The sequence below is a fragment of the Miscanthus floridulus genome, chromosome 1, assembly GCF_019320115.1.
Source record: "Miscanthus floridulus cultivar M001 chromosome 1, ASM1932011v1, whole genome shotgun sequence".
NCBI lineage: Eukaryota > Viridiplantae > Streptophyta > Magnoliopsida > Poales > Poaceae > Miscanthus > Miscanthus floridulus.
This window is the reverse complement of record NC_089580.1, coordinates 166,732,440-166,755,256: the sequence shown is the minus strand read 5'-3', so window position 1 is coordinate 166,755,256 and position 22,817 is coordinate 166,732,440. Positions and strand designations below refer to the sequence as shown.

At 47.9% G+C, this 22,817-nt stretch overlaps 2 protein-coding genes and 1 pseudogene across 4 annotated transcripts; 1 reads left to right on the top strand and 2 right to left on the bottom strand.

Moving 5' to 3' along the window:
• Positions 1–9,225: 9,225 nt before the first annotated feature.
• Positions 9,226–12,233, bottom strand: LOC136547037 (large ribosomal subunit protein uL10c-like). The gene has a single exon (XM_066539008.1). It carries the CDS (start codon positions 12,095–12,097, stop codon positions 11,441–11,443), a length of 657 nt encoding a protein of 218 aa, XP_066395105.1. The 5' UTR covers positions 12,098–12,233; the 3' UTR covers positions 9,226–11,440.
• Positions 12,234–12,584: 351 nt separating this feature from the next.
• Positions 12,585–22,806, bottom strand: LOC136547018 (mitochondrial hydrolase YKR070W-like). 3 transcript variants are annotated; one of them, XM_066538985.1, is made up of 11 exons: positions 22,423–22,806; positions 21,993–22,028; positions 21,453–21,526; positions 21,240–21,280; positions 21,081–21,152; positions 20,814–21,009; positions 20,520–20,615; positions 20,316–20,383; positions 20,019–20,220; positions 19,574–19,657; positions 12,597–13,054 (listed from the first exon to the last, which is right to left on the bottom strand). In XM_066538985.1, exons 1-11 carry the CDS (start codon positions 22,655–22,657, stop codon positions 12,995–12,997), a joined length of 1,164 nt encoding a protein of 387 aa, XP_066395082.1. In that variant the 5' UTR covers positions 22,658–22,806; the 3' UTR covers positions 12,597–12,994. The 3 variants fall into 3 exon arrangements, with proteins under 3 accessions (XP_066395094.1, XP_066395088.1, XP_066395082.1); XM_066538997.1 differs by lacking the exon at positions 20,316–20,383 and having other exon boundaries at positions 12,585–13,054; positions 20,814–20,942; XM_066538991.1 differs by lacking the exon at positions 19,574–19,657 and having other exon boundaries at positions 12,588–13,054.
• LOC136510642 (uncharacterized) lies at positions 16,735–18,933 on the top strand (annotated as a pseudogene).
• Positions 22,807–22,817: the final 11 nt, after the last annotated feature.

Below are 22,817 nucleotides of genomic sequence, written 5' to 3'. Positions count from 1 at the left end.
ATGACGGTACAACTATCTTGCTCTCTCTCTCTTTACAATACCGCAAACTAGTTGTCAAGCTCTTTAGTATAGCTAGTCGTGATAGCTTGTTAGTTTGGTTAGTGTGGCTCTTTAGTTAGCATATGAGAGCGTACTAACTTAGTGTAGTGACATAGCCATTGTCTGGTTAGAAACTATAGAAACTAGAATTGTGGTAGGTGGCTTGCTTTTTAGTAGGCTAGTGCAACACTTGCTTGGCCTCATAATTATCTATCTGGTTTGTTAAGTGTTGTTGTAGGAATTTTTAATAGGCTATTCACCTCCCTCTAGCATTAGGACCTTTCATCACGTCGGCTGTCGACATGGAGGCTGACCTAGGAACCACTCACGACAAGCCAGAACCTCAGGACAACCAACTGGTAGATGAGCCCATATCCACAATTGGAGCAGATACACACATCCACTAAGTGACACTGTGGACGAAGTCCGACGACATGCCTCACAAAGCTACCAGTAAAGAAAACCTAAGACTACAGAGCCCTAGCTGTACTGACCCACCTAGTCCCAGTCACTGAGGCAGTGGACCCACATCCACGATGTAGTGTCACCCATGGCATCGGGGAAGAGAACGTAGGCAAACAGGTGTAGGATCCATACTCTGTAGTAGTACCCAATTGTCTCCTCATCTGCCTCCTTAGGGCACTGTGCGAACTCTTGCTAGAGCCAGGAGATTAGAACTTCAGAAGTGCGAGCCCCTTGCTCGCCAACCTCATGCTCAAGGAAGGCCTCAACTCATGCTCTTCAACCTTCTGACCTGCACTGTCCAGTCACTGCGTTGTCGTAAATCCTCAAGCCTAGCATCTTCTAATAGTCCTAGAGCGTGACTCTCATCTCTTCGAAAGGTAAGTGTAAGCTATGAGTCTCCGGCCATCACCTATATTTTAGACAAAGCAAGATTACATGTCAAAAAGGCAATCACATGAACAAATGACCATGAATAGAGGTAATGATTAAAGATAATATGTATCAACCAATGCAGCTATGGCTGCTGAGTTGAACTTGGGCAACCCACGACGAGCCTAAAAAGAGATGACATCTAGGCCAGCTCTTTGCAGGAAAGAAGTGTACCTGTTGTCGTACTGCATGTCCAATAACCCATTATGGGTTCTAGGATGAAGGAGCGGAAGGTCCTGCATAGAATAAAACATAGTCTCCCGTTACTTCATGAACACATGTACGCTCACAAAAAATTGAACAAAACATATAGATTATTACCTGCCCCTCCCCTATGAGACATCCTCGGTGAGTCGCCTCGTACGTCGGGTCGAGCAGGTGTAATTGCGTCATCCTACAAAAAAAGTCAATGAAATAAAAATTCAATATACAATGAAACATGAACTTAGAAATGTACAAGTAATTGACACAATTACATGCATAAATTAAGACATGCATAATTAATTAAATGAATACGACAAATATGAACTAATGAAAACAACCAATAGTCGCACCTCATTAATCTGCCAATAGCAAGTGCGTGAATTATGGCCCAGTCTACCACACTTGTCGCACTTGTACTGCTCGAGGTCAGTAAGAAATGAGGTTCCTCTCCCACTCCTCGTTCTTTCGGATATCTGATCCATAACCATTCTGTGCCTCGTCCTCGACACACTAAGGGAAGCACCAGAAAGCATGGAAGAATATCTGCCTCTCATCCTTCCATGCATTTTGTTTTGGGATGTACTCATAATGCATGCATGGATTCATCGCTTTGATTGCATTGAAAAGTACTGGCATCTGCTCATACCCATCCTTCCAGTCCCCATATATCATCTTCCATGCTGCTTAGCCATCCAATCTTTACCATAAGTTATCACATAAACCTTTATACAACGCCTCAACGGTCCTGATAATTGTCCTAACCTTTATGTTGGGTTCTCCCTACAATATTCCCATCAACCTCTTGGCAATGAGGGTAGATGTCAACTGCCAATGTTTCAGTGTCAGCACATGGTCAGCACAATTATGTGGCTCGACAACTTTTGTGATCTTCTACTTTCCGGTGACCTTTTGCTTCCTTGCACAAACTCTCCATGGGCAGCGTTCCTTGTCACACATAACTGTGTAACGGCGCTCCACATATGAATGCAAGACTTTGCAAGGTCTCTTTCGTATCACTACAAACGCATGCAACCACCTCTTCAATATAGTGAGATCCTTGAATACCCTCTCATTCTCAATTACCATGTTGGGAGGAGAACCTAGGTGTAGTACACCCTCAACTGCAATGTCATCATCATCATCTCCAAGGCAATGCAGCTTCTCCCGAGCCCTTACAACCATCTCACTAAATGAAGGCCTATCATTGAATAGCACAAACACGCTTTGCATGTTAACAAACTCAACATATCCATAGCGGTCGCATTCAACAGTGCCTCCATGATATATGGTCACTAGGTTGTCCATCTAGCTCAAACACATAATGAAACACATGTCCTTTAGTCCAACTTAGATGATAGATAGTACCTAAGAAGTACTTTCTAACTATAAACTAAGTAAATAAGATAATAACTACGTATATATATACAATGTACTCACAAAATAGCTATATCTATATACATATGTATCTATGTTTCTATCTATCTACATATTTAACTATATCTATGTACCTATGTATCTATGTTTCTATCTATCTACATATCTATCTCACTAGATCACTAACTAAATCAACTACCTAAGTCATCACATTAACTAGTAAATAACAAATAATCGAACTACTACATTACAATCAAAGCTAACTAAGTACATACATTGCATATTCATAATTTTTACCTGGCGCTGCTGGGCGCTGCAAGGCCTGGGGACGGCCGCTGAGGGCGCGGGTGCGGTGGCCGACGCGGGCGGGGAAGTCCGGGGCAACGCGTGGTTGCTGTGGGCGCGGCGGTGCAGCAGCGGTGACAGCTCGGTAGAGAGAAAGAGAGAGGAAGAGAGAAAGGAAGGGAGGGCCCATATGCAAGAGTGGGCTTGGCGCCAAGATGCACGGCGCCGAGCTGGCTGTCATGTCAGCGTCCACGCTGCCAATATGGCCCTAACCTCGGCCCCAGCAACAATGGCGCCGAAAAGTGTAAGCTCGGCGCCAACAACGATGGCGCCGAGCTAAGGGTCCAGATTTTGATATCATATCTTCAAAGGCATATTTGTGAAAAGTTTTCAAAAAAAGGCTAAAAAATAAAAATTTAGGCCATCATGACTCGCCTTTATCCAAATTGGATAGGAAACGGCCTTGAATTGAGCACCTTGAACCGGACGACGCACTCCTAGATCACTTTGTCGCGAAGGTTGATGGGCTACTGTCGTTGAGGCGTTAAGGAGTTAATGCAGCCATCAGTTTCGCAAGTTTGCTTAATCCCTATCATCACATAACCTGTTCTGTTGCATTGTGCGTGGAGCTGAGCGGCCGTGCGCGTTGTTGCCTGGTTAGGGAGTCGAGGTCGCCTTTAGGCTTGCTGTTTGTTTCGTCCTCAGTTCTAGTTTCAGTTGTTCTTCTTTTCTTTCTTTTGTTTTTGATTCTCCTTCTCTCTGGTAAGCTTGGTGCTTACCCATGAGCGGCTAACTTGTTACATCTTAATAAAATACGTGCTTATAAGTGGCACAGTCACGGAAAAAAATATTGAACACTTGAAACTTGAAAGGTTAGGCAAGTCTTTTTTAGAGAGAGAGACGGCGATAGATGTTATGCAACTTTAATTTCGGACAAAAGCATGTCACACAAAAATTGCCAGCGCTGTACTTGTGTGTCGTGTTAGTTGTGAGCTCCTGTGACCCACTCGTACATGTTAGCGGTTGTCATTAGGAGGACGGCTGTCATTAGCAATCGAACTCCTGCCCTTTCCTCGTTAATTTTCTCGTTTGATTAAGCTGATTATGGCGACGGTGAGTCGGCGACCAGCACGGAATGAGCCCAGAACTTTCTAGAGAATGGAGGCTACTGGTAATGCATTATGATGACCTGGGACCTGGGTTCCTTTGTCACTAATTCGGCTTTTTTTTTTAGTTGGAATAGTATTTTTCAGTCAGTTTCAGCTAAATTTTAGACTAGCGTACAGGGCCTATGTGTTCAATTAATTAATTAGGGATTTCCTTTGTCGCACCAGCCACATCGCAAGTTGTTTTTCCATTCCAAGCGATCACAGATGCTTTGCAGTCGTGTCCAGACCACCTAACAAAAAGAGAAAGGGAGAAAATTCTGCAGCGCTAGCTCCGAATCTGAGCTGAATTTATGTTTCTTTAGTTCATCTAAAAAGTTATGATTACTAGTACGGTTAAGTTCGCGCTCCATTTTCCTCCACTTTTGGTGAGGATGTATCGCACCCTACCGCACCGCTAGGTGTGACAGCTGAGGTATTTCATTTCATTTCATTTCATTTCATCGGGTTTGTCAGAAGGAAATGCATTTCACAACCACAAAGGTCTTTTTTGAAAACTCAAATCCCCCTCGGATCCCTGACTTTCCCAAAGTGGAAAATCTACGAAGAAATAATTTAAATAATTATTTAGTTTTTCATTGAGGGCTTTCCATCGGATGTGTTTCTCTTTTTTCCAAATTAGCCCAGAGAGAATAGAGAAGCAGGGGTTGGGTTTTGTCTAAGAGAGAAAAAAAGTAACTAGTACGGAGTAGGTGAGAATTTCTCTTGGAACGGCAAACCAAGGTCCAAGGTACCGGCGGTACCGCGTCCTAGCAAGCACAAGGTGAAAGCACGACCGTAGATACTCGGCCGACCGGTCCGAGGCTCCGAGCCGAGGCGCCTCACGCCAGCTCGCTCCATTGGCACCTGCAATTTTTTCATGGTCCCGTTGTCCCAGGGCCGATTGGCCGAAAGTGGCCGGGACGAACCGGCTGGTTCAGGCTAAACTAAGGTGTAGGGTGGTGTGGCTAAACTAGTGACTAAAATTTAGGAGATGTATCGAAAGGATATTGTATGGGATGTTCGGATATTAATAAAAAAATAAATTATATAATCCGTCAGCACTTCACGAGACGATTTTTTAAGCCTAAGTAATCCATAGTTAGAGCATGTTTACTGTAGCACAACATTGTCAAATTATGAACTAATTAGGTTTAAAAGATTCGTCTCGCAAATTAGTCATAAACTATGCAATTAGTTTCATAATTAGTCTCTATTTAATACTTTATACATGTATCAAACATTCGACGAGACAACGACTAAAATTTAGGAGGAGCAACAAAGACCACCTAATCCATGTACGATCGATCCTGTGTCCCCCACCTTCATATGCTAAAACCCAGTAAGCCATTTTAAGCAGCTGCTATGGCTGCAGCTGTATCTCACGTATTAGTGTGTGTTTAGTTTACGAAATTTAGGAATTTGGCTACCGTAATACTTTTATTTTTATTTGGCAATTAGTGTTCAATTATGAATTAATTAGGCTCAAAACGTTCGTCTCGCGATTTTCAACAAAACTGTGCAATTAGTTTTTTTTATCTATATTTAATGATCCATACACGTATCGCTAGATTCGATGTGATGACTACTATAGCATTTTTTAGAAAACTTTTTAAGAACTAAACACAGCCTTACTTTGCCAGCAGCAGCTCAAGCGAACGGTATGAATCTGGCATATCTTTTTGGCCAACCGCGTATCTAGATTCTTGTGCCCTCGCATTCTTGCAAACAAAGGCTTTTTTTTCCTTGCCTCTGAGAATGGACGGCTCGTAGGTAAGGAACAGTTGCAAAAGGTACTGCCTGCTTTCTTTTAGATGCACAGTGACCACAAAGAGACAGACAGCTTTTCGCTGGTTGGTTTTAGCTAGTCCAAATCAGCCAACCAACAGTGTTTTTCTCTTATAATAAACCAGCATCAGCCAGCCCAAACCAGCCCAAAAACCAACCAGCGAACAGACCGAGAAACTAGCTTAGCTAATTCTCATATGTTGTAGAAAATCAATTTATAAGTTTTGAGACGAACTACGGCGCAGGCTGGTAAATGAAGAGGCCTGGAATGGGAAGGCATTTTGTTTTCAGTATTTAGCAAGTTTAGGCCCTGTTTAGTTGCACCCCAAAATGCCAATTTTTTTAAGATTTTCCGTCACATCAAATCTTTGAACGCATGCATAAAGCATTAAATATAAATAAAAAATAAAACTAATTACATAATTTAGACGAAATCCACGAGACGAATCTTTTAAGCCTAATTAGACTATGATTGGACACTAATTACCAAATAACAACGAAAACACTACAGTAGCGTTTTGCCAAAAATTTTGGCATCCAAACTGTCCCTTACTAGGGGGCACCTTGTGGAACCCAGAGTTACAGTTTCAGTAACTAAATGGCTGACGCCTGCATAAGTACCTAAATCGTGTTTATGGTAGTATTTCGTTCGGCTGGCTGGCTGGGCTGAGCCTGGCGGGCCAGCTCACAGAAACACAATAATCAAGCGGAACAATATTTTGATTTATTTTTCAGTGTTGCCAAATCAGACCTAGTTCAGACCGGAAACACGGAAATAACCAATGGAGGCGGAGATATATATTGTGGGGCACGTCAAAAATAAAATGCAGTCAAGGACTTTAAGGGCCAGGCGCCCCAGGCCGCTAGATATAGCATCATGTAATAAAGAGCCAATGGAGGCGAAGATATATATTCTGGGCACGACTACCTTTCGGCCTCAGCCCGTTGTGCAAAGTTCCAAGACAGTGAACCAGCACCAAGAGCTAACTAACGAGTCCATGTCAGGATTCAGGACAGGAGCAAGCACGTCCGGAACGGAAGCGGAGCATGCATCTCTCGACCCACAGAGCTTATCCTATCCGCCCTGCCGTCGTCCGATCATCGGTGGGCGGCGTGCGTTTGAGCTCGGCAACAACAATCTTGTCTTGTCTGCAAGAATTTCTCTCTGTAAAAAAAAACAATCTTTGCAAGGAAGCAGGCGCCGGGCGCGCAGAGGCGGTGGTCGTGTCGGTCGTACGCCGTGGCAGCGGCGGATCCAGAAAATATTTTAGGGGGGACTGCTGCTGCTCGATCTTAAGTCTCAGCCCCCTATACTATAGAACTTTGCCTAAAAGGGCTCTACAGTATTTTGTACTGATTCGGTTTGGGTAGGGGGGCTTGAGCCCCCCCCCCCCCGCCCCACCGCTAGATCCGCCCCTGCCGCCGTGGAGGGTGGCCGCTATCAGATCGATTCTGCTACTCCTGCTAGTTCAGGGGGGGGGGGGGGGGGGGGGGGGGGGTCAGCAGCAGCAGCAGCATCGCCGGCCTTTCCCCTTATTCCCCAATCGCCAGCACGGTGTGGCCGAGACGCCGTGCTTTTTCCGGGGTCGCGCCTGGCTTTGCATCCCGCCCGCATCTCCTTTGGCTGTGTGGCCGCGGGCCCAGCCTTTCCGTTGCTCGCGTAACTGGCTCGATTCATCTTCACGTGGCTGCGGTTGATCCTGAGGACCAGGTTTCCTCGTTCCCACGCGGCGGGCGGACGCGTCGCGGTCGTGCCGTGCGGTGCAGTGTTGTCCTGATGCCTGATGGGGATAATCATAAAGACACGGCTTCGTGTTCGGCTCCGGGAGATGGCCTCAAGGTGGCGTGGCGTTGGCAAGCCGGATTTAGCAGGGACGCGCTGCTCGCTGGTCGAGATTTTCAGCCGTCTGTTGGTTTTAGCATGATACAATGTTTTTCTCTCACAATAAACTAGCATTAGTCGAGCTTATCAACTCAGACATCAACCAGCGAACAAGCTGTTTGATTTGGTTGTCGTGCATGTGCATGCCATGGTGTCGGTGTGACGGCTTATGATTTGGCATCGCGAGACGGCGACGGGCCTCTCCGGATCAGGCGAGAGCGTGCCTAACGATGCTCGTCTGACTCGACAGCGCGCACCGTTCGGATTGGAACGAATACATAATACATAATTCGTCCAGCAACGCAATGTCTCAGGGAATTTGAAAAGCCGAATACGGAGTACCTCATATATCACATGTTTCTAAGGGGTGTTTGGTTAGTACAGAAAAATTTTAGTCTCTGTCTCATCGGACGTTTGACACATGCATGAAGTATTAAATATAGACAAAAAAATAACTAATTGTACAGATTATGGCTAATTTGCGAGACAAATTTTTAAGCCTAATTAGTCCATGAGTTGACAATGTGGTACTACAGTAAATATGTGCTAATTGCGGATTAATTAGGCTTAATAAATTCGTCTCGTAAATTAGTCTCCATCTATGTAATTAGTTTTATAATTAACTCATATTTAGTTCTCCTAAATAGCATCCGAACGTCCGATGTGACATGGACTAAAATTTAGTCCATGGAACCAAACACCCCCTAAAACTAGACCGCCTCATCATAAAAAAACATGCCCTTGCTGTTGCAGACTTGCAGCAGTGCTAGTTTTCATGAAAGAAAAGAGAGAAAGAAATGTATATTTTTCAACCTTCATTCATCATCAAATTGCAGTGCTAGTAGATTAAAGATAAATTAGTTATGATATTTTTATACATTAAATTAAACTACAATTTTATATTTTTAGAAAATAGAAAAAAAACTACATTTGAAACCAGCAAGAGAACCAAATTTATCCGAATTTAATAATTAATAAAGCACGTTTACTGTTCAGTTTACAGTTTAGGATTGAAAATCAAACTACCTTGTAAGTTGTTGGTTGAAAAATGGACCTTACCTCAAAGAAAATGTTAAGCTGGGCGGTAGACTTTTGCAAGAAATCGCTCGTGCTCATCTCGTGTGAGCATGTTGCCGTACTTCTCATCCGGTTTACATGGAAACTTTACCCAAGGGAAATCAACCAAATCCAGATCTGGAGTTCAACTGTTCAAGGCTAACTTGAGTGGTCCTTCTTAAGACTAGTGATCATTCGCGTGATGGCAAGTGTATGAAGTTTATTCACGCAAATTAAGTCTGCTGTGCAGAGAACGATGCCTTTCAGTCCCAACCCACCCACGTCGATTATTCTCTCGAATTTGCTTTTTATCCTGCTGAAACATGGGATCCACCTTTACGGATACCACCGCATATGTAGTGCCATTTAAAATTTTAGTTTCACCTCCACAAGCGCTCTGTAACCTGTTCGGTTGGCCGGTTATCACTGCTGATTCGGGAAGAAGTACTGTTGACTGGTCTATATGAGAGAGAAATACTGTTTCGGGTAGAAATTTATGCCACAGCCAAACGATAATGCTGCTGATCGCTTGATTCAGTCAGATATTCAACGGTCAAAGATTCAGATAACAGTCTCAACTTTCACCCAAAAACACAAAAACACCCCTATGAAGGCGCAAATAGCAATTGCCATTTGCCAGCTCATGTAAAGAAAGACTGCAGATCAACGTCCGGCATCGATTCAAAATCCCCAAGCGTCAAGCTCGAGGGCAATGACAAGGCTGGGTCGCTTGTCAGTTGCCACAAGGAGGCGTGCCTGATTCTGATGCTTTAGGATAGCATAAATGAGCCTGAAATTAGGCAAGCAAAACAATCACCCCATGATGCCTAATTTTACAACCGCTACGAGCACAATTATGTTTAAGTTATCATCCTACAAGGGTATAAAATGGTGTTCATTTTCAGATCTGATAAACAAAATATACTACCAGTATATACTATATAGTAATGCATAAGCATCAGCTCGGCAATAATTCATGTACTGAAAAATGAAAATGTGCAGAATTTAACTATTTACTGACACTAAACAGCAAGAATTGATGCACATGGTGCTCAGATAAATTTTGGATAGACATGTACGTCTAGTTCACTGAAATTCTGTTGTGATGTTGTGCTAAGTTCAAACTCAATGTATATGGTATACCAAGCGGTTGCATCTTTCAGCTGTGAAAATCGCCTCTCCAGTCAGAACAACAATGATTCAGTGACAAGCTTAGAATGATGCATTACTGATTAATGGGAAGATAATGAACATTGAAGACTACTACAAGAACACATTATGGAAAAACTATGGTTTCACCATTTTGCTTCATCAAGGAAAGCTCCAAGAAATAACAGGAGCATAATTCATTTGCTAACTGAGTGACTGCTGCATTGCACATAGAACAAACATATAGGTATTCATAGGCATGAATCTGTGCGTGCGTGTGGTGAATTGTGTGTATGTGTGAGCCTCTGTCAGTATTGTGCTTCTAAAAAAACAGATATTTACCTGGATGGCACCATATATGTTGCAACAAACTGACAGCACCACATATTTTCATTGCCAAATCAAACTAATCATGATTGATGGCTACAAAAGAAAACCGACTAGAAGGTATTGTGGATGTAAATACATAACACAACCAGAAGACCAGGACCTACAACTACAAGAAGCTGTGCATCAAATAATGCTTCATGATACCAGAAGCTGAGCCAAAAACACGATTATCCCTTTGCTTGGGGGGCTCCCACCCTCCGCCTCTGCTAGAAATTTCATGTTCATCACCAGCACCATGTAAAAAAAATCCTACGAACTGCATTCTTAATTTCTAATCCGTTGACAAATTGATATCCCGATACCTAAACTTTTGAAACTGCCACTCTAAAAAAAAACCTGTTTGTCACAAAGGGTGCACTTGGTTGTCACTTGTCAGAGTCATGCATACAGGACTGGGATTAAAGGCTACGATTACGGGACCAAATCCAAGAAAATTCACTGCAAACTCACCTAACTTGCAACTAGTGCAACTCAAACCATTGTCACCAACCACATGACTCGAGTGTTCTCCATTAGACTAGCTACATCCATCAAATTAGGACAACAACCAATACCAGTGAAGGCAATTAGCACACACCAAATGGATGGTTATGTGGATGTGATTTCAGAGCAAGTGAATATTCATACAATAAAGATATCGTGCACAGTGAATAAGAGAGTCGCTTTAGCTATCCAGAAGAATTTCCAACTCTGATTCTATTGTTACAACTTACTTGAATGCTTGAGTTCTGTCAGTGCATAAGTGGACTTCCCCTTTTAATGTCAGAGTTTTATCTAATCTGAAACGACAGTCCAATTTATATCTCACGACACTGCAGCATACTAACTGAAAAAGAAAAGAAAACTTCAATCCTAAACCTCTGTATAAGCAAACACAAGCACTCTGGAGTCTAAGCAATCACAATTGTTTCAGGGGCGTGTACAATTCACCATGAAACCCTCCCTGAAACATTGACAGTCAGGCAGAATTGCTCTAACACAAATCTAATTATCAAATCATTCGACATAGTATTCACCGCCCTCCTCTACAACCTCATCCGATCCTATAACACTTGGTAGAAAGAAATGCTAAGAATCACGAATGCACTCTTTGATCTTCCAGGTAAGGGCAAGCATTGTAAAATGGAAAACTGTGATTCAATTCAAATGTGATTGGGAGCCAGTAAAGGTACACAGAATTGTACAAACAGCAAATAGGGAGTGAGAGGGAGATGGCAACCAATTCGCAACCCCACTAGGCAGCTCCAGCCTCCTCCTCGAGCTTGCGCACGTAGGCGGAGAGCACAGCAACGACATCCCTGGCTGGCGCCTGCAGCGTGGCGACGAGGGACGTAGCGGGTCCCTGCAGCGCACCGAGCAGCGTGGCGTAAACCTCGGCGCGGCTGGGCATAGTCTCGAGCGTCTTGAAGTCGCCGGGCCCGTAAAACTTGCCCTCAAAGACGGCCCCGACGAAGTCGTTGGTCTCCTCGACGCGCTCCTCCTTCTGGAAGGCGCGGTAGGGCTTGAGCGCGGTGGGTACCTCCTCGGTGTGGACGAAGAGCCAGGCATTCATACCCTTCATGCACGGCTTGAGCGCCTCCCAGGGGGTGCCCTCGATGGCTTTCCCCACCAGCGTGTTCTTCGCCACCAGCAGGCTGCAGGTCTCGGGGAGCGCGTCGCGGATTCCCTGCAGCTGCTTCACCGTCAGGCCCTCGTACTTGATACCCGCCAGGAGGTAGCACCCCTCCAGCTGCTCCCGGACGGTGGCCACCGTCTCCTCCTTGCGGCCCCGGGTGATTGCCGCGCGTATTGTGGAACGGCGAGGGCGCTGCTGGGGACGGATCGATGCGGCTGCGGCGTGGGTTCGGAATGCGGGGAGGGGCTTTGTGGTGGGGAGGAAGGATGTCTCCATTTTGCGGGTTGGGTTGGGCGCTGGGAGCGACGAACGGAGGAAGGAGAAAGAGTGGAGTGAAGGGCTTATCTGTGGGAAGACGAGAGGGGGGTCGCGTGGACTTGGTCTACGGACAATTTAGATTATGTGGGGCCGAGCGCTCAGTGGCTCGGCTCAAGCCTTGAGCTCACAGTCCGTAAAGCTATCGGTCTTAAAAAAACGGGCTAAATCTTTTCATGCCAAAAAAAAAAAGCTAACTCATGAATTTATTTGAATTTGTACCAAATTATACCTATAGCACAAACAACATCAAAAGAATCCAGCAGCATGACATCAGTAGATGTAGACCAGCCATAAGAGTTGGAAAGGACCAAAATGAAGAATCATTGTGAGGACGTAGAAGAGAACATCTTTAGCTAATCAGTTCCATGCAAGGAGCAGCAGAATCCGTGCTGATTCAGTAAATTTGAACCTGTCAGGTTGTTAAAAGTTGTGGGAAGCTAGAAATTTGAATGTTCAATTTGGTGAATGAATGATATTATGGTAATGGAACGTTACAATTCATAACTTCAAACAAGTAAAGAGCAGCCTGAGAGAAGCAAATGATCTACATGGAAACAATAACATCTATTACAAGCGACGCGCATTTCAGTTTCGGTTCCGCTGCATGGAGCCTTTGGCCTTTGTACAGATAGTAATAAATTAGTCTCTTCCGCACCCAAAAAAGAAGTGCAAGAAAATATGGCCTGCTGTCTCTAACGTGTATTTGTTGGTAGAATGAATAAGAGATCGACTTCCAGCCAAGGATTATAAATTTACTAGACCAAAAAAAAATGGGCTGTAAATCTTATCTTGTAAAGCATGCCAAATGACAATGATCAAGGGAGCATATAGTTGATGGTATATTCAACAGTATCATCACTGTACACATTCCTTCTCCAGAATATAGTTGATGGCATCTTCAACAGTATCAACAACCTGAAAGGCAAACGCAACTTTTATCAGAACAGCAAGCAAATTATGATGATAAATCCACGATAATGGATAACCAATGTTTCTATTTTCATCCTAGATATTTCATCACAACAGATCGACAGTGTTGAGTCAACAAATTTCAGTTAAGCAGGAAACCTGATATGAGAGCATCCGCAAGAATCAGAATCCAAGGAACATAAATAACGAATTAAAAAAAATTAGCTGCAGTGAAACATGAATATAACATATTATGCTAACAAAAAATGAACTAGGTAATTGTTTTCTTATAAGAAAAAGAAAGGCACCCAAATTGTAAGCCCACACCTATCACCAGCTGAACCAGGTTAGTTCCTACATTTTCTGGCGTTGTGGGCCCCGTTCGGCTTACCCCATATTCGGCTTGTTTTTTCAACCGGAACAGTGTTTTTCTCTCACAATAATTCAGCCAGAACAGTGTTTTCAGTCAGTTTCAGCCAAGATTCAGCAAGCCGAACGGCGCCGTGGTGTGAAAGGACTAGCAATCGTGCATTACACAAACAAAAACAAAGAGGCACATTTTTGCAGGTCATTACTCATTACTCGAGATTTGACCCCATGCAGATCAAACTCTCTAGATGTGTGAGCTGCTCTACTACTGAGAACGCTAGAAAGGATAATAGAACTGAGACAATGAGGTTCATTATAAGATGGGCAAGTCGCTTATGGTTATTCTTAATTTAAGACTCAAACATCTGTCATGTTGTTAGTCGCTGAATTCTTACTCTTGGTAGTAGCAGAATTCTTAGTCTCATCGAGAGAGGATGGCACTAGGAGTTAGGGCAATTTTCTGATTTATTTCTCACACAAATGTCATGCCAACCTGAGGGGTTGGGGATACATATTTATAGGCTGCTAGCCAGCCAAGCATATGCCAAGATGCTAGATGCTAACATGCTGTCCTAAAACAGATGCTGTCCTAGCCAGTCAAGGATGCTGTCTTTGATGGGTAGCAAGACCACCATGTAGCCACAAGGACCATATGCTACAGCCCCACAAAGACCAGCCAACACAGAGACTTATCCCATCATTCTCCCCCTAAGTCTTGTGCGTCGTCTTATGGGAAAGTTAAACCATCCCGGTCTTAGAGCAGAGCTCAAGGAACTTGATCCTCCCAAGAGGTTTGGTAAGCAGGTCCGCAAGCTGGTCCTTGGTGTTGATGTAGCTGGCCTTGATGCTCCCTTCCTCCAAACAGCCTCGGATGAAGTGGTACCTCACCCGGATATGCTTACTCCGTTTATGAAAAACGGGGTTCTTTGCCAGGGCCAGAGCGGACTTGCTGTCCATCATGAGCTCTACCGCTCTAGTGTCTCTGCCGAGGAGATCACCAAGTAGTCGAGCGAGCCAGAGCGCCTGAGTCGAAGCGGTGGAGGCCGCTATGTACTCGGCCTCGCAGCTGGACAGGGCCACCACCTGCTGCTTGACCGACTGCCAGCTAACGAGGCACTTGCCGAGGAGGAAGAGGATCCCGCTCGTGCTCTTGCTGGTGTCGATGTCGCCGGCGTGGTCATTGTCGCTGTACCCGACGAAGTGTGCCGCCCCAGGACACCTAGGGTAGTAGAGGCCGTGGTCGAGAGTCCCCGCAACGTAGCGGATGATCCTCTTCACAGCCTGCTGGTGCTCCGTCGTCGGTCGCTGCATGAACCGACTAACGTAGCCGATGGAGAATGCCAAGTCTAACCGTGTGTGGGCGAGGTAGCGAAGGCTCCCCACAAGATGCCGGTACTGTGCAGCGTCCACCTCCAACGTCGTGCTGTCGCGGCTCAGCTTCAGCCTCTCCTCCATCGGAGTGAGAGCTGGGTTGCAGTCGGTGAACCCAGCTAGCTCAACGACGCGCTTGGCGTAGGTGGTCTGTCGAAGCGTGATCCCGGAGTCATCCTGGTGCACCTCGATTCCCAGGTAGAAGTAGAGAGGCCCCAGGTCACTCATCTGGAAGGTGGCCTTCATCTCTTCCTTGAATGCCGCCACCTCCGTATCCTTGGTGCCGGTGATCACCAAGTTGTCGACGTAGACACCCACCAGCAGAGCATTTCCTCCACTGCCCCGTCGGTAGATGGCCGCCTTGTACGGGCTTTGCTCGAAGCCCATCCCCTTTACCGTGGAATCCAACTTGGCATTCCACGTCCTCGGTGCCTGTCGCAAGCCATAGAGGGCCTTGCGCAGGCGGAGCACCTTGCCCTCCTTGCCGGGGATCGCAAATCCCGGCGGCTGGTGCACGTAGACCTCCTCCTTCAAGTCGCCGTTAAGGAACGCCGACTTGACGTCCATGTGATGAACACGCCAGCCCTTTTGGGCAGCTAGCGCAAGGAGGAGTCGCACGGACTCCATCCGTGCCACGGGAGCAAAGGCGTCGTCGAAGTCGACCCCCTCCTGCTGCACGAAACCTCGTGCCACCAAGCGAGCCTTGTGCTTGACGATGGCACCGACTTCATCCCTCTTCTGCTTGTACACCCACTTAAGGGTGATCGTGCGGTGGCCACGAGGAAGGTCAGTAAGCTCCCAGGTGCGGTTCTTCTCAATCGCATCCATCTCCAACTGCATCGCGACGCGCCATGCCACGTGTCTCTCGGCCTCAGCAAACGACCGAGGCTCGCCGTCGTCACACGCAAGGTGCAACTGCGCCTCCAGATCGTGAGGCACCAGTCCCGACACCGTCGCCGAGAAGGTTCTCCATCGTACGGTACCGCAACGGCTCGCCGTCATGGTACGCGTCGATGCGCTCCTCGTCGTGAGAAAGCGGAGTAGCGAGCTCAACCGGGCTGTGCTCGACACGAGCTGGTGTTGGAGTAGACGTGCCCGGAGAGGTGCTTGTCGGTGCTGGAGGGCGTGGCGGTGCCGGCTGTGGTGGAGCCGACGAAGAACTCATTGCAGCCGAGGTCCTGGCTGGAGAGCGTGGTGCTGTCGGAGTAGCAGGCGCCGGGGTCGGTGGAGGCTCGGGGACTGGGGTAGACGCGCTCGTCGAAGAAGAGCTGCCTACTCCCTCAGCTCCCTCGAAGTGAACGTACTCGACAGTGAAGTCGTCGTACGTCGGAGCCGAGTCGTTGTCCACCACCTTGTCCCACGCCCATCCTCGCCCTTCGTTGAACACAACGTCGCGCGCCGTGCGCACATGCTGTGTCTATGGGTCGAGGATGCGGTAGGCCTTCGAGCCCTCCGCGTAGCCGATGAACACTTCCGGAGTGCTCCTGTCGTCGAGCTTGCTGATGTGGCCAAGCTCCTTGGCGAACGCGAGGCAGCCGAAGACCCGCAAGTGGGAGGCCGTCGGCTTGCGCCCATGCCAAGCCTCGTACGGCGTCCTGCCGTCGAGCGCCTTGGTAGGCAAGCGGTTGAGGATATAGACGGCCGACACCACCGCCTCTCCCCAGAAGACAGCTGGCATCCCCCTCTGCTTGAGAAGGGCCCGAGCCATCCCCACAACCGTCTGGTTGCGTCGCTCGACGACGCCGTTCTGCTGCGGGCTGTACGACGCGGAGTAGTGGCGCTGAATGCCCTTATCAGCGCAGTATGACGCAAATTCAGCCGCCGTGAATTCGCCGCCGTTGTCGGTGCGCAGCACGCGTAGCTTGCGGCCGCACTCCGCCTTTGCAGCAGCCTGCGCGCGCCTGATAGCGTCCACAACCTCTCTTGCAGCCGAGGACCATCACCCACATGTAGCGGGAGAGGTCGTCGACGAGCAGCAGGAAGTAGCGTCGTCGTCCCGGTGTGGCCGGTGTCACCGGGCCACACAAGTCCCCGTGCACAAGCTCGAGCCTCTCCTTGGCTCGAAAGCTCGCCCGCTGGGGAAAGGGGAGTCGCCTCTGCTTCGTCAACACGCAGACGTCGCAGAGCTGCTCCACATGGTCGAGGCACGGCAGGCCTCGCACCATCTCCGTGGCACTGAGCCACTTCAGGGCCTCGAAGTGAAGGTGCCCGAAGCGCTCGTGCCACTGCCACGCCTCGTCATCCCGACGAGCAGCGAGACAGAGGGGTTGTGCCACCTGCACGTTAAGGACGTAGAGTCGATTTGCGCTTCTGGTTACCTTGGCAAGAAGGCGACGACGACGATCCCAAATCCTCATGATTCCATCCTCAACCACCACGCGCGAACCGTTCTTATCCAGCTGTCCCAAGCTGATGATAGAGTTCCTCAACGCGGGGATGTAGTAGACTCCGGTGAGCAGCCTGTGCTCACCAGACACGGCGGTGAAGGTGACGGAGCCGACGTCCTTGATCTCCACGCCAGAGGCATCCCCAAACTTGACGGAGCCTCGGACGCTAGAGTCAAGCTCGGTGAAGAACCCCCGTTGACCAGTCATGTGATGGGTGGCGCCGGTGTCGAGGCACCACCCGTCAGTCTTGTCGTTGCCGGAGCCATCGCCGAGGAGGGCGTGTGCTTTTGGCTCGTCAAGGTGGAGGAGAGCCGCTGCGGCCGGTGCCGCTGGAGGTAGCTCGATGCCTGCATGTGCCATGAGATGTGCCGGCTCCTCCACCTGTGCGACATAGGCCTAGCTGCGTCATGGCTGTCGACGGTCCTTGGCCCAATGGCCAAGCTGGCCGCAGTTGCGGCAGGTGTCGTCTCGTACCGGCTTGTGCTTGCCGGCGGCGCCGCCCTGGGCGCCTCCGTGGGCATCACCCTCGGCACGTCCTCGTGCCCCGACCTGGGCGTCTCTGCGCGGCTTGCCACGTTTGCGGCCGCCTGTCGCGGAAGAAGGCTCCCCCTTCTTCCAGTTACCTTGGCAGGCAACCCACTGCTCCCGAGTGAGAAGGAGCTTCCCGCCAGTGGAGATGGGCCCCGAGAGAGACTGTGGCTCATCGCTGTCGACGATCTTGAGGCGACCTATCGCCTCCTCGATCGACATCGTGGAGAGATCCAGCAGAGACTCGATCGAGCGAGCCATCTGCTTATACTTCTCGGGGACGCAGCGGAAGAGCTTTTCGACAGCTCTCTCCTCGCCGTAGGTGTCATCGCCGAACTGCACCATCTTCTGCAACAGAGTGTTGAGACGGAGAGCAAAGTTATCAACATCCTCACCTAGCTTGAAGGCTAGGTTCTCCCACTCCTTGCGAAGTGCCTGTAGTGTGGACTTGCGGGCGCGGTCGCTGCCGATGCGTGCCGCAGCGATGACGTCCCAAGCCTCCTTGGCAGTCCACTTGTTGGTAAGCGAGAACTGCATCTCGGACGGGACTGCAGCGATGAGGGCATCCAGCGCCCATCGATCCAGGTCGTAGTCGCCGTCGCCGTACCGGACTGCCTCCCACATGTGCCACACTTGGAGCTTTACCCTCATCACCGCAGCCCACTCGACGTAGTTGGTCTTAGTGAGGGTAGGCCACCCACCGTCGGGGCCGACGTCCCTGACAACAGTCTGGAGCCCGTGGTAACTACGGTACCGATCCGGGGAGAGAGAGCCACGCTGCCTGTGAAGACCGCGCTCTCCATCGACCCGTCCGCCACCGTTGCCGTGCGCGCCTCCTCCAGGAGCGCCACCGCCGTGCGCGCCTCCTCCAGGAGCACCGCCGGCGCGTCCGTGCCTGTCTGGGCTGTCGCCGCGCTCGTGGGCGTGCGCGGCTGCCCACTGCGCCGCCCACGCTCGCGCTGCCTCCCTCCCCAGCAGCTCGAGGTCCGCGTCGGCGCTGTCGTCAGCAGAAATGGAGCTGCTGATGCTGCCGCGCAGAGCCTCGACCTCCGCTGCCGCCGCCGCCGCTTCCGCCTCCGCTCTGGCTGCTGCCAGCTCCGCCGCTGCCAGCTTCGATGCCTTTGCCGCCGCTCGCCGCTCGCTCGCGTTCCTCTGCCGCGGCAAGTTCGGCCTCCTGCTGACGCCGCGTGCTCGAGGCGACCGAGCGCTGAGACTGTCCTGCGGACATGACGCGCTACCGGGGGGCTGCTGCGTGGAGAGAGGGCTTCTTCAGACGAGCTGCGCAGAGGGAGAGGAGTGAGCATGAGCGGCCGGAGCTGCTACTGCTCCCAGCTGGGGCTGTTGCGAGGCTTGGAAAGGAGATGAGCAGGAGATGCTCAGGCTACAGGATAGTACGGCTCCGATACCGGTTGTTAGTCGCTGAATTCTTACTCTTGGTAGTAGTAGAATTCTTACTCTCATCGAGAGAGGATGACACTAAGAGTTGGGGCAATTTTCTGGTTTATTTCTTACACAAATGTCATGCCAACCTGAGGAGTTAGGGATACATATTTATAGGTTGCTAGCCAGCCAAGCATATGCCAAGATGCTAGATGCTAACATGCTGTCCTAAAACAGATGCTGTCCTAGATGCTAAGATGCTGTCCTAGCCAGTCAAGGATGCTGTCCTTGATGGGTAGCAAGACCACCATGCAGCCACAAGGACCACCATCATGCAGCCACAAGGACCATATGCTGCAGCCCCACAAAGACCAGCCAACACAGAGACTTATCCCATCACATGTATACATATATTTTCTCGTCAAACATGTGTTACCAGACAACTTAACAGTCACAGGGTGGAATGAAAGTTTTTGGTTATAAGATATACCGCATCTGCAGGAAACTGTGGGTCGTTATCTTTTCCCCTAAAAACACCCGTCCTTGTAAGAACAGATGACCATGGGTGGCCAGCCTGGAAAGTTCGAATTACGCACGTTAAGTATCTCTTGATAGGAAGCAATGGCCTACTGGGTCATAACTGCTTTCAATTCAATGTAATAGAAGAGCAATATAGAAAAAGAAAAATGTTGAAAGTGGATGGTATGTTATTCAATAGGGTAATGCTGTTTTCCAAATGCATCAGGTAGCCTGTTTTTTTTGCTGGACTACAAGTTAGCTGTTCAACTCTGCAAACATATATATTGTAATAATAGGCAATGTTGATCTCATCAAGGAAACGGATATTGAAAGCTGTACAGCATCCTTGTACCACCAACCACTCCATGCAGTGAATATTTTTTTTATATAAATGATAAAATGTATCAAAGACTAACCTTCATAGCTCCATTAATATCCACTTTAGGATTATCGCCAACCATGTAGATAGTTGAAAACTGACAATCTTTTACTTCCATTGATGTCTGTGAATTAGGATACATACTCAAAACAAGTTTTTCAAGTATGTTTGCTGCATTCTTGAACACAAATGGATTAGGTTTCCCATAAGATGTATACTTCAGTGGATGATCATTTATTCTGCAATTTAAGTGAGCAGAAAATGGTTAAGCTGGCCGCACATCCATGCTTATAAATTTGAAGTGCAATATCTCATAAATATAAAAATGGCTTACTCATTGAAGATGCTTTCCAAAACTATCCTGAAGGCACCCATGCCAAGCCGCTCAGAAGGAAATGCAGCCTGCCATAGGATCTCAAAACTAAGTTTCTTCCAGTGCAATGGTTGTCTTACTATCATTGAACCTCGATGGAAATAAGAGAAATTGTGGCCTGTAGGGTGTTCACAGTATAGCACCATTCTTGACATATCATCTTACCTGGTATTCAAGATCATCAGCTGCAAAATACAAAGGAGGTTGATCCCCTTTTTCAGTCCCAGGAAGTCCACCAGTAGACAAGATGTCACAGAGTACCTTTCATATGGAAAAAACAAATCAGATTATTGAACTTATGTAGCCAATCTGAAAAGCAAGTAATCACAATTTCACGTGAACAGATGCACTTAGAGGAAAAGATGTTTATGGATCACTCATTCAGATATTATGTGAAAATGAAACAAATGCAGCCCAAGAAGGTTTTCTATTAGTGAGGCACGGGCATGAAAGAAGTACCTGTAGATCTCTTCCCCAATCAACAGGATCGCTGACAACAAACACTCCTTTAACTCGCTCTGAATAAACATCATATGATGGGTGCATTTTCGCAGACATGTAACTGTCTGTTTGCCCAACTTTCCAAGTCTTGAAAGGAGCCAGGGGGTCAATATCTTTATAATATGATGCATATTCATCTATGGACAGAACTTTTCTGTAGGCACAGATGACTCATGAGGAATTCACACGATAAATTTGACCCATGATAGGAACATGAAGAATTACCTAAATCCGTACTCGGACATCACTACTGCAGGCTCTCCTTTTCCAACAGCAACAATAAGGTCATCTTCGAAACTGCAGAGATCAAAACGGGGTTCCATTCAGGTGCTACAAGTCCATGAAGAAACAAGAAATTATTGATGTAGTACTTGAAAGGCACACCGCTTCACCAGCTCTCTGTAAGGAGAATGGCCATGCACAACCTACACACATCAGACAATTTCGTACATGGAAATTTAACATAGCCAATGGTTGAAAAGGTAAAGAAAAGAGATGCACTAATTTTCTCTCCTTACTATAGGGGTTTATTAGTTAGCTTGAAGGTCCATAGCTGTGAGGTAGATAAGCAATGACTCATGAGTACTGCAGAAGTACCTGCTTTGGAGAAATGTTGACTCCTAAAAGTTGGCTTAGCTCAAGGGCCCTTCTATGCTCCGGAACACCTCCTCCTACCAACAAATTGGTAACCTTAATAACCTCAATAAGAAATTCAGCAACACAATTAAAAGTTCCACGATCCATGGTGCCTTTGTACAGCCCTTAGCTGTGATTACTGATGGCCATGTAAAAGCTATAACAAAACTTATAATAGGATGGACTGTTCACTGTTCATTAACAATTATCCACAGCATCAAAAAGTTGATAATCAACCTTTCCAGAACAAGATTGCCTCTTAGATAGTAATTCGTTGAATGAAGATGATTCCACATTAGTCAAATAATCAAATGCACCAGTCTAGTAAATGTCATATAATTTGGAAGTCTAGTTGAGAACAATGTCTATCAAAGAACAGGTTTCGTCGAATGAATTGCTTGATGTATAATAGGAACTTTTTAGAAATATCCCAAAACAGGGAGCTAGAATGCGACAATGATAGGAAAACAGGGTGTGCAAATGGTACAGTGAATTACTCACCGTTGGTTAAAAACAGAAACGGAATCTTCAGGGTACCTGAAAAGGAACAAATAATGTGATCCATAATCTTTAACCCTAGTAGAAGCTATAGGCATAACTTAGCAAATAGGAATAGCAACATTGGCAGAACAAATTACTCTCATTGGTTCGCGCTCCAGAAACGAGTAAATAATGCAGCCTAAAAATTCAATTTTAAGTCCAAATACGATTTAATAATTGAGTAATACACAAGACACAATGCCTAACGACTTGGACCCGTTCGACGAAATTGCTCAAAAGACACGAATGCGGCAGCCGGCAGGCATGACCAGACATCTGAGTCCACTTCGCCGTTACAAACACAGGAGCGAGACACTCCCCGAGTCCTCCTGATGAAACTGCAAGCTGCTTCACCGAATGCAGCAGAGCACGAGAAGCGCAAGGGCGTTACCTTCTTCTGAATAGAGGCGGCGGATGGCCCGCGGCGTGCCCCCGATCGGGCTTCGGCCGCGCAGGATGACCCCATCGATGTCGAACGCGATGCCGAAGGATGGCCTCGCCGGCGCCGACGCGGAGTGCGAAAAACGTTGGGCGAGATCCGACGGCCGGTGGCGCTGCACGGTGTGGAGCTCCGCCCGCGACCGCGACCGCGCCGCACGGACCAGCGCAAAGCGGAAGCCCCTCATGCTGCCCCGCCGTGCTCTAGAAGTCTACAGCTCGTGTGCTCTACGGCCTTCGGTTTCTCAGCGAACGCGAGGCCGTCTGGCTCCGCGCCGTCCGCGGCCTCGAGGCGTCGCTGGTTGAGTGCGCGCGTGGAGGCGGGCGAGTTCTAGAACATGTTTTTCT

What these genes read in the sequence shown, in the direction of transcription:
- LOC136547037 (XM_066539008.1), bottom strand. Translation starts at nt 12,097, where the DNA reads ATGGAGACATCCTTCCTCCCCACCACAAAGCCCCTCCCCGCATTCCGA.
- LOC136547018 (XM_066538985.1), bottom strand. Translation starts at nt 22,657, where the DNA reads ATGAGGGGCTTCCGCTTTGCGCTGGTCCGTGCGGCGCGGTCGCGGTCG. An exon ending in GTTTCTGTTTTTAACCAACG is followed by an intron (nt 21,527 to 21,992) that starts GTGAGTAATTCA and finishes ATTTGTTGGTAG; the next exon opens with GAGGAGGTGTTCCGGAGCAT. An exon ending in TACAGAGAGCTGGTGAAGCG is followed by an intron (nt 21,153 to 21,239) that starts GTGTGCCTTTCA and finishes TGATCTCTGCAG; the next exon opens with TTTCGAAGATGACCTTATTG.